The sequence below is a fragment of the Pogona vitticeps genome, chromosome 13, assembly GCF_051106095.1.
Source record: "Pogona vitticeps strain Pit_001003342236 chromosome 13, PviZW2.1, whole genome shotgun sequence".
Taxonomy (NCBI): domain Eukaryota; kingdom Metazoa; phylum Chordata; class Lepidosauria; order Squamata; family Agamidae; genus Pogona; species Pogona vitticeps.
Genome location: NC_135795.1, coordinates 4,628,234 through 4,644,271, shown reverse-complemented (window position 1 = coordinate 4,644,271; position 16,038 = coordinate 4,628,234). Strand labels below are relative to the sequence as shown.

Here is a 16,038-nt window from a genome sequence, read left to right as displayed (position 1 = left end):
ATTGAAACCCACGGATTCTTCCATGGTCCTGTGCCACCAAGCTTTGCAATCCAGTTCGTCGGAGAAAACAACATCTAGAAATATCATTGCATTAAGAACAACCGCTCGCAAAGATGCAGGTTAGGCAAAATTATATATACGTATGAATAAATCAGGAGAAATGCACGTACAAATGCGTAAGCATTTTTGTGTAGGTATTTGGAAAAAGGTGAGCGTGGGAGGAACAGAATTAAACCCAAAAGCTGAGAAAATCAAATGGACAGGTTCTCTCATCCCTTGACTGAACACAGACAACTGGGCATCCATAAAAGCAGGACGGCTGTAAGAGGAGGATGAATTATGGAACCTCATCAGCAGTAAGGGTAGACTCGCGTGCAGTGTTTTCTGTCTCTGCAAACAGGCCAAACTACTTTTCAGTACACACACCTACATGGACCACGTTAAGGTGTGAACTGTATTTTTGTGTGAACTGTGCCCAGTGACAGATTACCTGCTGTACATGAACAAGCCCCAAGAAGTTCAAATCCCAGTATCGCCAGTTTAAAAGTAGAATTTCTGGCAAGACCCTGGAGAACTGATGCAGGTCACATGATGATGATGATGATGATCCGTCAAGACAATTCTGACTTATGGTGACCCCTTTCAGGCTTTTCCAAGTAGAGTATACTTAGAAGTGCCTTACCCTTTCCTTCCACTAGGGAGCGCCCTGGGACCGTGCAGCTGGCCCAAGGCCCCCCAGGCTGGCTCTGCTCTTAGGAGGCCCCGTCAGAAATCGAACTCCCAACCTCCGACTCCCGCAGCCACAGACTGAATTTGCGGATCCAAGACTGGAAAGAGCTGACGATTTAAGGAAATTTATTTCTCTGGGGAAGCATTCATCACTGTCACTCCTTTTAGGAAGACATTTTAGCTTTATAAAATAAATAGGCTTCTGTTCTAGAATTCTGCACTCTTTAAAAAGAGGGGATTGTTGTTCCTCATTAAGGGGAGCAGTTTATACTCAACGGCTGGGAAGATGCAGCCGCGGTTCCATTCCCCTGGATACGAACGTACCTGGAACACTTGTCAGCTCCCCCATTCACCATCGGAATCCATTTTGTCCGAATCTGAAAGACAAAAGGGGGAAAAATGAACATTAAGTGGATTGGAAAACTCCTGGCCAGAACACATTAGAGACAGGGGAGTCGAGACTCAATCAGACGCAGCCCCACAGAATCAGCAAAGCTGAATGGTGGCGATCATGGTCTATCATGTCCAGTTCTTAATAACAATATTCACAAGAAGAGAAACGAGAGAGATGATGGGGATGATGACCCATCTCCTGCTTCCCATAAATCAATCTATGAAACATGTGCCACTTGTGAAACCCATCAGAGAACGGATGTCTCTGAAACAACACCCTGAAGAACACCCCAAAAAAGGGGCGAAAGCCATCTTTTTGGGTCCCTGGAGGTTCTTTTGGACTACAACTCCCAGAAGCCTCCACCACGCGCTGTGCTAGCCAGGATTTCTGGGAGTCGTCATGCAAGAATATCTGGGTTACCCAAGGATGAGAACCCCAGGGCCAAAGCAAGTTGACAGCCGGCCGTTCAGAATAAGGATATATCAAGAGCTCCACATTCTCCTAATTCAAATGTGAGGACATTCACCATTTCTGGGAAATTCTTCTTCAAAAGCCATCTGACGTGAAATGCCCACTCGTTCACAGCACTGGGAAGAATCGTGGTGGAAAGGAAGCCTGGACAAGGTTTCCCACAACGCTTCTAATTCTGGGAGTTGAGTTCCCCCCAAAAGCAAATTTTTTTCCAGGCTCTGAAGAAAGCCCGTCATGGCTTTTGGGGAGCAGAGGGGAGAGAAGCCGCGCGAGGATCTACCTTATCGATGGTGGACTCCTCCGTGACGTCATAGACCATACACACCACGTTCGCCTGCAAGAGAGTAAAGGGGGAGAGAGGTCTTAGGAAATGACAGAAAAGGCAGGACTGGTAAAACGAACCCAGGGGAACGATGGGTTGTTAGTCACGCTTCCTGAAAGCACGGCCAAGGAAATGATTGTTGTTGTTTGTTGCTGTTGTGTGCCATGAAGTCAAGTCACCTCCAACTTATCGAGAACCTATGAAGGTGCGATGTCCAAAACGCCCCGTCCTCCATTGCAATCAGTGCTCAGCTCTTGCAAACTCAAGCCTGTGGCTGTCTTTCGGGAGTCAGCCCATCTTGTATTGGATCTTCCTCTTTTCCTGCTGGACTCCACCTTTCCCAACCTCACGGCCTTTTCCAGAGAATCCTGCCTTCTCCTTGATGGGCCCAGAGTAGAACAGCCGGCATGGAACATGGACTGTCGTTTAAATGCAACTTTCCGAACAGCAGAACGAAGCAGAAGAGCTTTCTGTAGTATCCACAACTTCTGACTTTGTGGTAGCGGCTGAATGCTGGGGCTTCTTTTAAAGAAAATAATAATAATAATGTGCTGTCCAGTCAATTCTGGCTTATGGTGACCCTCTTCCGGGTAGAGAGAATACCCAGAAGTGGTTTCCCTTCCACTAGGGGGTGCCCTGGGACCGGTCAGCTGGCCCAAGGCCACCCAGGCTGGCTCTTTTTAGACTAACAACCTCTGGTTCTGCAGTCAGAGATCTAAATCCCTGAGCGATCGAGAGGTGCAAAATGGAACACATTACAGAAACTTCTAAAGCGGCGTGTTTCTGCCTCGCAATGCCCAGAATGACCCAGGCAGCATGACCCATGTGTCAAGGTGGGTTGGCCAAAGTCTTCCAACTACCGCTGAGAAGGCTGTCTGTTTGAACAACTCCATCTTCTTTCTCTCCCTAAGCCCCAGCAAGCAGGAACACTCAAGGAGATTTTTGCTGCTTGATCAGGCTTATTGCACTTGTCGGGGGTGTGTGTTCATTTCAAAACCCCCAACTTCTCGCCATCGTTGCTTGAGCAGAACATCTGCCCTTTGGGCTTCTCCACGCTCTGCTCAAACCCGACCCTCGCCTCTGCTCAGACGGTGACGCCGCAAAGGCTTTTAGGGAAAAGCAGATGGCCGGATCACTGGCCTTCAGGGGAGCGCGTTTTATCGCTTAATCTCCCAAACACACAAGATTTTAGATGGGATTTGGCCGGAGCTCCTCTAAGCTTCTGGTCTGCGCACAGACTGTTGCTGGGGACGAAGAGGCGAAGGAGGTCCTTCCGCAGTTCGATGGCCAACCGCCTCCCTTCTGGGCAAAAGGTCCCGCATCCGGCGCTCAACGTCTCCGCTTAAAAAAGTTCTTGGGAAGAGGACCGTGCCAGTCAAAGCACCCAGAGACCTCCGAGCCATCCATGGTGCAAAGTCAGAGTAGAAGATCACAGCTCCCTGATTCCGACATGTCTGCGTTGGCTGCCCGGGGGCTTCCGTGCCAAATTCAAAGGGATGGTATTAAGATGCGAAGCCTTTAATGGTCTGAGACCTCGTTACCCGACAGAGCGTCTCCCTCTCTCTCTCTAAGACTATCCACCTAGGCCACAAAATCCAGCCATGTTTCATGTTTGCGTGTGGCCACCATCAGAGAGACCAAGAAAGCTACCAGCAGAAACCAGGCCTTCTCGGTGGTGGCCTCCACGCCGTCGAAGGCGCTTCCTGAGGATATTCACCAGATTCCCTCCAGGAAACGGGTGAAAACTATATTCTGAGAAAGAGGGATTTGGAGAGATCTTACACCAGTAACTTCCTCATGGTTCCACGTCGTGGTTATGGTTCTGACTTCACGTCCAAGATTCTTTTCTTTCTTTTCTTTTGAAGATATTTGGGATTTGATGGTTTTCAGGGCCTTGCTATTTATGCCCTGTAAGTGGGGAGGGGTTGCTGTTTTTAAATGTTTCCTGCCCAGAGAAGTGCTTCGGCACTAGACGGGCAGGCCGTCGATACAATGAATGAAATAAAGAAATAGATTTTATTTTTTTCCCCCCCAACCCATCTCCTTGCCTTGGTCCAACGGGGACGCTGAAAGAGGGTCTCTCTTTCTGCTTCGCAGCGACAGCGCTTGGATGTCGCTTGAACGGCCCCGCCTCCAGCCCATGGAACTCTGGGAAGTGTAGTCTGGTACAGAGTTGGGGTCCTACAGCAGCTCTCTAAACCACAGTGCCGGACTTCTCCACCAGAATGGTCTGAGTTTCTCACCAAACCAGCGGCTCTGTGCACTTCCCTGGCCTTGCGCTTGAAGAGAGAACGGACTCTAGCCGGGCTGGAGTCCGAACTGTGTTAACCGGTGCCCTGCCTTCAAGCTAGTGCCACTTCCCGAGCCATCGGCCATGTCCGGCTGGGGCATTCCGGGAGCTGTGTATGCATACAGTGTTCTTTGCTTGAAATAGGGTCTTTTAATGATGTAAACCACCATGGTGCACTCATGGTTTTCAGCTTTAAACATCGCCTGTAAGCTGCCTGGGGTCCTTTTGAAGGAGGAAGGCAGGGTAAAAAGATGTGAAATAAAAATAAATAAATGAATTTTTAAAAAAGCAGTGCGGCCAAGGTTCGGCCCTTGAGAGACAAGGAGGGGGCACTTTTGCCTGCCCCCCACGCAAAGAAGCAGACGTTCTAGGTCTCCCCCCCCCCGAGCCGCAAGACCAGGAGCTCAGGGTCTACCAACTAGATAAACAGCCACCCCCTCCTCCTCCTCCACCACCACCCTCTTCTCCCTGCTGGGGTCTGCTTTAACTCACAGGGCTAAATCACACACAGCTGCTTACAAGCAAGCAAAGGATTAGGCGGACTGTTAACAAAACTGATCATGTTAATCCCAAGAAGCCCTCGGCTCCAGCTGAGCTTTGGAGAGCAGAATTCAGAATATAGGCAGGGGTGGCAAAGGCAGGGCGGGGGCTGCGCCACCCCCACCCTCCTCCTCGTGCAATCACATTGTTGATTTTTTAAAATTTTTTTGCTCACCTTGGCAATTTCTTCCTGGAGTTCTTCCTCCGTCTGTTCCGATTCTGCAAGAAAAAGAAAAGCGTTGTGTATTTTGGTGCCAGTGCTGTCGAAACACCTGCATTCGGGGCATGAGAGACCAGGGGGAAAGAGGATCGCAGCAGCCGCGATTTCTGCAATCCGGTGCTGGGCACAGAAAACCTGGGTCCAAATGACAAATCTGTGGGCTGTCCGGGGAAGGCTGGGTTTTCCCGTACTTATTCCATTTTAAAGTAACAGAAGCGAGTCGGGGAACGGAAGGCGAGGAAGTCCTGCTCCCCCCCCCCACCCAATCCTACCACTCCGGGGTTCAGAATGAATACAAAGACATTTCGGACCCTAAGAGGTAGATTTCAAGCAGTCAGGGTAACGACGTGGAAGGACATGCTGTTTGACAAGGCTGGGAATATTTTTTTATTTTTGGGTAGCCCCGAGCCCACCTCTGGTCCTCTCTTCTGGCCCAAAAATGATGGTTTGCAAATCCCAAATGTAGCCTGCCAAGGGCCAGCCCTGTTTTGCATAGGCCACAGGCCTTTCCTGCCACATCCCCTGTTCCAAAGATCTGCTTTTTCAGAACGAGAAGTGGGCTTCTAGACACGGCTGGTTTTATATGTTCTTGCATTTTGCCCTTTTTGGCAGCCCATGGAGGGTCAGGGATGGGGGAGCAGAACATGGGCTTCAGGATCTCCCCAAGTGGCCCGCCTGGATTTAAGGAACAAGGAAAGAGTTTGCCGATGGCCAGAGGGCTTTGCCAAGGAAGAACCTCCAGTCCCAACAAGCTGGAAGCCAAGACTGTGCCTTTGTTTGCCAGAGATGTTTTTGCTTACAGGGTTTCCTGCTTTATAGTCTGAAGTTGCAGGAAACGAGCCATCGCCAGGGATGAAGAGAAAGGTAATACCGGAAGGATAAGGATCAGAAGTGGGCTGAATTTATAAATTGTTTCCAGGGTAAGGGAGGAAAGCAAAGGGGCAAAAGGAATGGGGGGGGGCGGCTGCTGCCTACCTGAGTAGTCCACAATGTGGGTAGGGACTTTTTCGGGGGTGACGTCTGCCGGAATTGTGATCTCTTCTGCCCGAGGAGGTACCTGAGGAAAGGAGGGAGGTCATTCGTACAAAGCCGAAGAAGACTGGGCCCCCCGGGAGTGCTTAAGGGGGTCAAATAACCCTGCTGGAGGAGACTATAAAGCCAGGCACTCTTTTGCATGCCTGTAGCAGAGGAAAGCAACAAAACTTTGATGGACACATTTCAAACTTGCGCAGGGTCCTAGGAGAAACAAGACAACTCTTTCTACGGGGCCCCCACCAAATGGCATCAGGTGGAGCCCCTGCTGGACATGGACCCCCCCCCCCCTTAAGCACTTCTTCTCTGGCCCCTGCAGCGTTGGCTAAGAAGGATCTGCTTGATGGACCAACACACAACCCCCCCCCCCGCCTGCTTTGACCCTAAACAAGCAGGGAAAGGTGCTTAGGATGATTCTGGTGCCTGACTAGGGGACTTTACCGCACCCACCCTGGGAGGGTTGCAGGGTCAAACTGGGGAGATGGACAGATTCTGCCACCATCTGCTTGCGGCAGAGCGGGGATTCCTGGAAGGCAGGAGGAGACACAGCAGTCCGGAAGAGAAACTAAGCAGCTCGTTCAAGCATCTCGGAAAATAAGTCCCCTCTGTGCATGGGGGCTTCCTGCCGCCATCCACTGAAGCGCTGGGGCAAGCGGCAGGACCGTGGAGGGAGCACCTAGGAAAACATACGCCCACTGGACAGAGACCTTGGCACACCCAGGAGGCTCCTGCTGGCCACAACCGCCATATCAGAGTGGATGACCGGCGGCCGGATTCACGCCCTGGGAGAGAGGTGGGGGCCCAGGGCAGAGGTCCACCTGGCCCAAAGCCCCCTACCCCTCCACACAAATAGGATCCTGGAAGCTAGAGCTTGGATTTTTTTAAAAAAATTACTGGACTACAATTTCCAAATGTCTACTTGTTGAGTGTTGCACTAGGCGGCCAGTCGGTCGGCCAGGTGGGGCATTTCAAGTCAAACTGCAGGAATAAAGTCCTCCCCTCTATTCCCAAAAACGGAAGGAGGGCTAACGCAAAAGGTGCAAAGGGTAGAGGAAGGCGGGGGTGGGTGGGTGCTCAAAGTCAACTTCTATAAGTTGGGGGGGTCAAGCTCAGAGCTGGGGAACAGGCCAACGAAAAAAGGGAGCTCTTTGCCTAAAGACCAAGGTTTTGCTCCCGGACATGCCCGAAGCAGAAACGGGACATTCTTCCCACCACCTGTTTTAACCCCTGGCGGGCAGGGAGGGGCAGGGGATTCAGGAGAAGCCCCCAGGGGATCACAGGGAGAGCCTCAGGAGCTGCATGCGGCTCTCAAGGGCTACAGCTTCTTAGCTGGGAACCCACAGGACAGAAAGGAGTGGTCTGGCCCAGGAACGAGGCAGACTTTGGGCCGTGACTCCAGGAGGATCAAGATAACAAGGAAAGCGAGGCAGGGGAGGCGTAAGAATTCCAGGCATCTGGAAACGATCTACCGGCTCTCCTGGCAGCAGAGTCTGGGCTGATCTGAGCACAACAGGAAAGGGCGTTCGCTTGACTCACCTCTTCCGGGAACTCCTCGCCCACCAGGGCCATGATCAAGGAGGTCTTTCCCACCTGGGCTGCGAGGCAAAGGAAAGAGGGGAAAAAAAAAACAGAACAATCACTGGGGGTGTCTCCCATTAAGGAAAAGGACAGGACATCGTGCATCACACTCCATGTGCTGCAGGACAGATGGGAGCATAAAGTGGAGAAATCAAAGTATCCGCTCACCACCACTGCTCCAACTCATGTCTAAAAGCACTGAACCTGGGCTAGAAATTCCAGTTAAGACGGGTGGACTCAACAGGATAAGAGAGTCACTTAAAGAGTCTTCCTTCCTCTCAAGAGATCTTGGCTGCAAGTACACGCCTGAGATTTACCGTGTCTTTGGGTTTCCCCTCTGCCCCCTCATCATGGCGTCTACCATTTGGAAAAGCTCCCCTTTTTGCCGAAAACGTGTGCAACTTTGCTTTGAAAATCTAAGCTCACAGAGAGAGAGAGAACAAGCCAACGGATCTGACATTGGACACTCCTCCTTAAACATAGTTCCTGCAATGAGACATCATTTACTGCATCATCCAGTGCGGCTTGTTTTACAGAAGTGCACCAAAGACACACAAGGAAAGGACCAACTTTTCTCCAGGATCCGGCCACCCAACAAGAGCCCAGCAGCTTGGGAGCATTTAAACCGCTACAAAATGCGATGTGTCCCTGTCTACTGTGCAAGCATCTAAATCATAGGTTCCCAAAGTGGTCTATATGGAGCCCCAAGGGTTGATTTTGACTTGCAGGGGGTCCATGTCAGAGAGGAAAAAAACTGGGGGTGCACGAGATGTAAATAGGGGTCTACGTGAGCAGATCCCATTAGGCAGATTATAATAAATATTTAGGCAATCTGTAATTACACCAAACACAGATTTGGTGTACATAATATTTTATAATACAGTGGTGCCCCGCATAGCGAGGTTAATCCGTTATTAAGGTTAATTAAACTTAGTTTAATGCGTTCCAATGGCTTCTGTACTCACCGTTTAGCGAAGTTTCCCCCATCCGGCAGCCATTTTCACGCCCTTGGTAAGCAAGGGCAGGGCGCGAAAACGCTGCGTGTGGCCATTTTGGAGCCGCCGATCAGCTGATTTGCCGACATTGCAATGCGGAGATCGGTAAGCAAATTCGTCGTTGTACGGTGTGCTCGTTATGCGAGGCACCACTGTATTATGTAATTAGGTACTATGCACTATCTGTATTGTGGTGTGCTACATTCATGTGTAAGTTCATAAAATTAAGGATAAAATTTTATGGTAAATGTCGGTGTGTTGTAAATGGGATCACCAACATTTTGTCGTTTCTCATTACTGAGCTATACAGGGGACACACTTTGCATGTGTATGTACTTGTTTAGACTTGTATCAAAGCTTTGCATGGATTTGTCTGATTCACAATTGATAAATAGGAGTGTTAGAGGCATTCAGTTGCTTTCTGAGTTTGAGAAGAAAAGTGGCTTAAAAATACGTTCCTAAATATAGATAGAAAACAGGTAAAAGTCAAGTGAATCAGAATCATCTCTTTTAGGAGCACCTAAGAAAAGTAAGTACAAAATTTTATACATATTTTGTAGTTGTTACGATTGCGTAGGGGGTCTACGGAAAACAAATAAGTCAGCAAGTGGTCTAGGGGGCAAAAAAGTTTGGGAACCTATGATCTAAACGCAGAAGGGCCCCAGTCTATTGCTTTGTGTGTACACATGTCTCGTTAGAGAAACTCAGAGAATTAATAATGCACGGCGCCTCTGGGCAAAATTTGGATTTGCAATGGCTCTCAGCAGAGAGGAAGCGCTCGGCTGTGCATGCATGTGTTTTAAGGTTATGAATATTTGAAAGCATTGTCTGCAGCCCTGCAGAGGAGAAAAGAAGCACTTTGTTTTAGCTGCGGGTTCCGACAGAGATAACGTGTCGTTCTCGGGGCCGATTTCCGAGACAGCTTGAAGGAGGAAAAAAAGTGAGTGAGAGACAGCTTGGGTACCTCCGCGGGCGCTCCCGATCCATCTTTACATCACCCTCCCTGGGAAAAGACTCACGACTCGGAACAACAGAGCGACACCAAACGGGATTCATTCAAATAAAATGCGAACGGAGAACTCCCCGGTGCTTTCACTATTTCCGCAGCTGATTTATTCATGAGAAGTCTAAGGCTGCTTTAAAAAATAAATAAAAATCAGGAACTAAAGTTTTTAAACCTGTTACGCTCTTAGGTTTCTAAAGACGCGCAAAAGCTTAGATTCCAACTTTGGACACTGAGTTCGCGGCTATTTTTGGTTCAGAGAACAGCCTGGCAACAGGTGGACGGCCAGAGAAAGTGGAACCGATTCACAGAGAAGAGGTTCAGCCGGCAGGAGACAAAACAGGGATGAAGAGATCCTCCATGGCCAAAAGAAGTATACCTTACTGTCATGACTGGGCAATTGCTGCAGGGAAACCATTACCGCCAGGGAAAAAAGAACCCCATTCTAGTTTCGACACAAGAAAGCTGGAACTCTGGCAAGGCACTCTGGTATCCTTCAAACATTTTGGACAAGCATTGCCCACAATTCCTCTTCCTGGAATTTCTTTGGAGACCCAATTGACCCACCATCTCCATATGCTCACAGAGTGAACACACCCTCAGCAGGACAGTAGTACCCCCGTATCCGCAAGATCAGTATCCACTGATGCATTTATCCAGTATGAAAAATATTTAAAATATTAAAAGAAAATTTTGTATGATAAACGGGGTGGTGGTGGTTTGGAACCAGAGATTGTGGAAGCTGCAGCCCCAAATGCCTGGAGGGCCAACTGTTCCCCACACCTATTTTTCAGGCTCATCTTGACTGCTAAAAACAACTCTTTTGAGATGCGCACAGAAGACAGAATCCTACTCTGGAGTCCATATTTCACAAGCTACACAAGGGCAATTGCAAGCCTGCAGAATACACAGATGCCTGCACCTTCCCTCCGTAGCAGAGCAAGAAAAAGTACCGTAGGACCACCATATCCACGGGATCACTATCCACAGGTTCACTTATGCCTAGCTTGAAAAAAACCACTACTTGTGGACTCACGTCTGAGGGAAGCAATTTTGGCAGTTGTTGGTTTCAGGAAATCTTCCCTTGTGAACCCAGTCCTCTGGCAAGACTGGCCCAGGGTTCCCTCTCTCCATCATGCACGGACACCAGAGAAACTGGGAGTGCTTCATTTATCCACTATTTCCAGTATCCACGGGGTGCCCCTTTGGATACCACGGTTTTACTACCACCTTTTTGCACTCCTGGAATCAGCGGCTGGTTAGGAGATTCTCAGAGCTGTGGTTTCAAAGAGCCATTTTTTCTTAGCTCCAATCTAGATTCCTTTTCCATATCCCAAGGATGACACACCTTGGCAAATGGACAAATACCAAAGAGATGTCTCCCACCAGGACCTGAACTCGGGCTGGAACATCTGGAGGTCACTTAATAGGCTTCAAAGTGAAGTAGGAAGATCAAAGGATAATCAAGGAAAATGGGGCCACTTAGATGCAGGGCAAATATTTATGTAACTGTGGAAACGGCGCACTGAATGCGTGCATGCAATGAATGCTGCACCACCCACCCAAACGAAGACCCAGCAAAAGGCCAAGATAACTCTATTAGAGTAGCCCACTTTTGGTCAAAAAGAGTCTAATTATGTTAAAATTCTAATTTGTTTTTAATTTTACTTATATTTCATATAACTTGTGGAACGCTCTGAGATAAATAACGACAGGAAGCGCCCATTTTCGGGAGTTTGGACCAGATGCAGTTCAAAAGAAGGATTCAGCTCCTCTTACTGAGTTTGGGAAATGAAAGAGCCCTTCCCATCTGGGTACATCAATGCCAGCGGCCTTTCCTGGAGGCAAACATGTCCCCACCATGCTTCTGTGGAGGAAACATCAGGATTGCATGCAAGCAAGATGCTGAGGGCACAGATGGCCGAGCGGCTCCCTCCCAGTGGCAATGAACATTCCTCTCTTCTGTCTGAAAATTAAACTGAAAGCACATTCACACAAAAATGCTGGGGAAGAATCAGCAAGGAATGGGGGAACACAGACCACAAACATACAGTTTAGACATCCAGAGGTCTCTCTCGGTGACACACCAGCTTTTCTGAACTGCTGGCGTTTGCTTTGCAGGCTGCACCTCGCCGAGAGAGGAAGGCCGCCTGCTTCTCTTTCCAGCTCCACCAGGTCGCGACAAAGGCAAGCACAGGCTTGCTTACAAGGCTGGAGATGTTCCTCAAAAAAATAAAGTATTCCAGGCCGTAAAGCTGCAGGTCTGCTAGAATCTAAGCTTGGAAAAAGCTACTTTCTGGGTTATGATGCCCACATTCTGCCTGGAGAGGGAAGCTGTTTTACACGAGGGTCAGGCCTGCTCCTCTAGACCAGCACCGACTCTTTCATGGAGAATCCCATCGGATCGATCTCTAGGAGGTGCTTCCCAACCTTCTTCTTGCACTACAACTCCCAGAAATCCTGCCCAGCCTTCCTAGGAAACCCAGGCCAACAAGACCTGGACACACATACATACACATATTCTCCATCATCATTTATTACGGTCATCCCCTGCTCCAGGCCATGTTGAGAATTGCCCCCTACCCCTTCCACACCATCATCCCTCTCTGGTTTCACCTTTCCCCCTCTGTAAAGGATAGTCTGGCTTCTCTCCCCCCCCCCAAATGGCCAAGCCAGCAGGAAATCCTTCTGGATGCAGACGCTTCACCTTTGGGTGAGACATGCCTAAGTTTAGATATAATTCTGCTCCGCGTCAGACAAATCCTCCGTAAGCTAGTCGGAGTGTAAGGTGGAGGTCAGTTTTTCCTCTGGGTGAAGGTTCTGCTGAGACAGCAAAAGAAGAGAGAACCGTCACATCACTCAGCAGGAAAACCGTTCAGGGCATGGCGTGCAGAGATTTACCTTCACTTAATGAAAACCTGCCATTTCAGCTTAAAGACTCCTTTAAGCTCCTGAAGCGGGGGGGGGGGGGGGGGAAGCAAAGCACAGCCCTCCAGATATCACTGGGCTGCAATCACGGCGACAGCTGACATGGCCCATGATGAGGAATGATAGTGGTGGAAATCAAAGACCATCGGGAGGGCTGCCTTCCGCTGCTCCGGCCCTAAAGGAGGAACCAAGCCACAGGTGCGCTATCATCCCAGGGATGATTGCCGGACTCTGCCACTTCAGAATACCGATAGAGATAGCAGAAATGCTAAAATACTCCACATCATCTCCAAAATCCCACGAGAGAGCCCCATGACACGAGACCAATGTCATAATCCAGAATAGGGTTTATGCCTAAAATATTACCAAGACACAAATCACTCTCCTACTCCCTGGGATGCTTCAGTTTACATTTCACACATACCAAGGTTCCCCAGTATTATCAGAAATAAAGTTTCTGGGTTGGTTTTCTAGATGCAGAATGACCCCCCCAAATCCTGTATGCAGGGTGGGGCAAGGAAAATGTTGAAGGAACATTCATTTTTAAAAAACATTTATTACATCCTACTTTGCTATGATAGCGCTTTTCAACTAACTGAAATGTAATCGTACAGAGGAGGGGGCAGGATCTGTTCTCAATCATCCCAGAGTGCAGGGCGTATAATAACGGACTCAAGCAACAGGAAGCCAGATTTAGGCTGAATATCGGGAAAAACTTCTTCACTGTTAGAGCAGTTTGTCAATGGGACCCATAATGGTGAGCGCTCCAATGCTGGAGGCCTTCAAGAGAAAAATTGGACAACCATTGGTGAGATCTGCTTTGATTTGGATTCCTGCCTTGAGCAGGAATGGACTTGATGGCCTTAGAAGGCCCCTTCCAACTCAATTATGATTCTTGGAAACTGATGCAACTGAAGACATACAGTACTAGCGGTAGGAATTAGTAGGCAGTTATAGTTGGATAAGGTTCAACACATGTTCTCCTACAGAAAAAGAAGGCACTAGACATCTTACCAGTTACAGAGTCTGGATACACACAGGCCCCTTCCAACTCCATTATTTGATGGTTCTTTGAAAGGAGATTATTGCAAGTTTCCCATCCAAGAAACTGTTCAGGTCTAAACCGAACTCACTTTAATCACTGTGTAATATTTAGCACCCCCTTTGGAGAGCACCTATTATAGTGGGGTGAACCATCGATGTTCCAAACCCAGTCCTTTGTCGAAAGTTACGTTGCCTGGGGCTTCTGTGGACTGGAAGTCCCAGACATCTGGATGGCTAAAGGCTCCTTATCCCTATCATATGGGAGAATTCAAACACAAGACGTCGGCTGCAGCACCAGTCAGAAAAAAGCTGTATCTCCGTCCACAACAGTTGCACGGATGTTACACGCCATCACGTCAGAACTGACTTCCAGAGACCCTAAGAGGGCTTTCAAAGTGAGATATTTAAGGAGTAGCTTTCCTAGCGACACCCCTCACTGGATTTCCACGCCCGAGGAGGGGATCCGAACCCAATCCCCTGAGTCCAAGTTCATCACTACACCGCAGTGGGCAACCACAATAGTTAATCAGCCCATAAATAGTCTTATTAATTTGCAAGGCTGGGAAGATGGGGGAAACACACGCCCTTGCCTGCCACAAGCAGCCGGAGACGTGGGCGGCTGCTAAGCCAGCTACAGCAGCAGTAAGAGTCAAATATTCCATCTTTGGCAGCTAAATGTATCTCCTAGTTAAGAATTTGGGGAAGAAAAATTAAACCAAGGTCAAGAAAAATCTGAGGTTCTTAGGCTGATGAAGTTGCTGCCGATTTTCAGTGCCAGCATTGTTTAACCGTCGTCTCTGATTTCTTAAACAGGCTGCCTCTAATCTTTAAGGGTATTATTAACGCTTCTTGCTGCTTCTCTCATTTTCAACCCTACCCACCTTTTTTAGGTGTCCCACGATGACCTCTTCCTGCGGATCTCAGCTCAAAAGAACCTGTGTCAACCTTTCTGACCCAAAATATCACATCTGTTCCCCGTGGTGGACTCAAAAACCCTCTCGACCCGGGTTCAAGTCCTCACCCACGGCATGAAACTCAGGGGGTGACCTTGGGCCAGCCCCCACACTCTCGGAGCGGCCTACCTCAGAGGGCTGTCGTCATGAGGGGCTAACGTGGGGCGAAGGAGAGCAGGGAGCGCCCTCCGGGAGCCCTTAGAGCCGCGGCTCCCCAGATGTTCCGGGACCGCAATTCCCAGAAGCCTTCACCACCAGCGCTGCTGGCCAGGGCTTATGGGAGTTGGAGTCCGAGAACATCTGGGGGACCCAAAGGTTGGGATCCAGGGCCTTAAGATCCCCTGGAGGAGAGGCAGTACAGGAGCAGGGATAATTCAAATGAAAATGGGAACCATCCCAAGCTCCCCACGCCTTTCCTGGGCCTCCAGATGTTCTTGGACTTCAACTCCCAGAAATCCTGGCCAGCAGAGGTGGCGGTGAAGGCTTCTGGGAGTTGTAGTCCAAGAACACCTGGAGGCCCACAGTTGGGGGGTCACTGCCGTAAAGGGTCTATTTAGATCTCTGCCCCTTCAAGGAGCCCCCGGTCCCCACCGTGGCTGAAGCCACCAGGCCTCTGACCCCTCCCATGACCTCTGACCCCTGCCCTTCGCCTCAGGATCACCCCACAGCATCCCTCAGCCAGGCCTAGGGGCCTTGTAGGAGCTTTCCTGAGGCGCCCCCCTCACGGGGGTCACCCTTCTCAAGGCCATTGTTCCCCCCCATCCCACCGCCTCGTTTTCCTCATCCCTCCTCGGCTCTCCTTCCTCGCCTGCCACCCCCCCCCAAAAAAAGGCCATGGGGCAAGAGGGGCCACTCACCCTCCCCCAGCAGGAGGATGCGCACGTCCCGCCTCATGGCCGACGCCGCGCGCCAGGGACCGCCGCTCGGGGGGGGGGGGGAAATCCAGCGAAACCACGACGGCGGCGGCGGCGGCGGCTGCCTCACTCCTCTCCCGCGGCCGCCGCAGGGGCTTCCGGTTCCGCCTCGCCATAGAGCGGAGCGCGCCGAGTGGAGTCCTCCCCGAGTCGCCGCAGCGCCCTCTCGCGGCTGGAGGGCCACAGCGCCGTCGCTCTGCTCTTTGCGGGCGGCAGCGGGGAACAGGGGCTGTCGGAGGAGGAGTTCGAGCGCCACCTCGCGGCTGGGAATGGGATCTCCTCCCAGGTCACTTTTCTCTTTGCATTTCTGCCAGCTATGGGGAGCCCAATGTAGGGGATGGGAGCCGAGCCCCCCCCATTTTTGTTCTCCACGGGGCCGCTTGAGGCAAGAGACGAACATGACTCTCCCGCCCCCCCTTCCATTCCGCTTAGGGAAGTAGTGGCTGAAGGGTCCCCCCACCGCTGGGGCCGATGGGCAGGAAGGAGGGAACGGGGCCTTCTTGGTGGTGGCCCCCACCGGACTCTGCAGATGTGCCTGCAGCCGCCCTTCCAACCTTGGAGAGGCTGCTGGGAAACTCCTTGTTTCGAGATGCCTGCGATGACCTCCCGGCCTGATTTTTGTCTT

At 50.3% G+C, this 16,038-nt stretch overlaps 1 protein-coding gene across 2 annotated transcripts in view; it reads right to left on the bottom strand.

The window, feature by feature from the left end:
- The window catches only part of RHOT2 (ras homolog family member T2), a 34,652-nt gene extending 19,165 nt beyond the window's left edge, over positions 1 to 15,487 (bottom strand). Inside the window, exons 1-6 of one of the 2 annotated variants that reach the window (XM_072982951.2) lie at positions 15,357 to 15,487; positions 7,535 to 7,593; positions 5,942 to 6,023; positions 4,922 to 4,965; positions 1,875 to 1,928; positions 1,054 to 1,106 (exon numbers count right to left, since the gene is read on the bottom strand). In XM_072982951.2, the coding sequence (XP_072839052.2) occupies positions 1,054 to 1,106; positions 1,875 to 1,928; positions 4,922 to 4,965; positions 5,942 to 6,023; positions 7,535 to 7,593; positions 15,357 to 15,393 (329 nt within the window). In that variant the 5' untranslated portion in view covers positions 15,394 to 15,487. The remainder of the gene's footprint in view (positions 1 to 1,053; positions 1,107 to 1,874; positions 1,929 to 4,921; positions 4,966 to 5,941; positions 6,024 to 7,534; positions 7,594 to 15,356) is intronic. The other variant, XM_072982952.2, reaches the window with a different exon arrangement.
- Between the last annotated feature and the right edge of the window lie 551 nt (positions 15,488 to 16,038).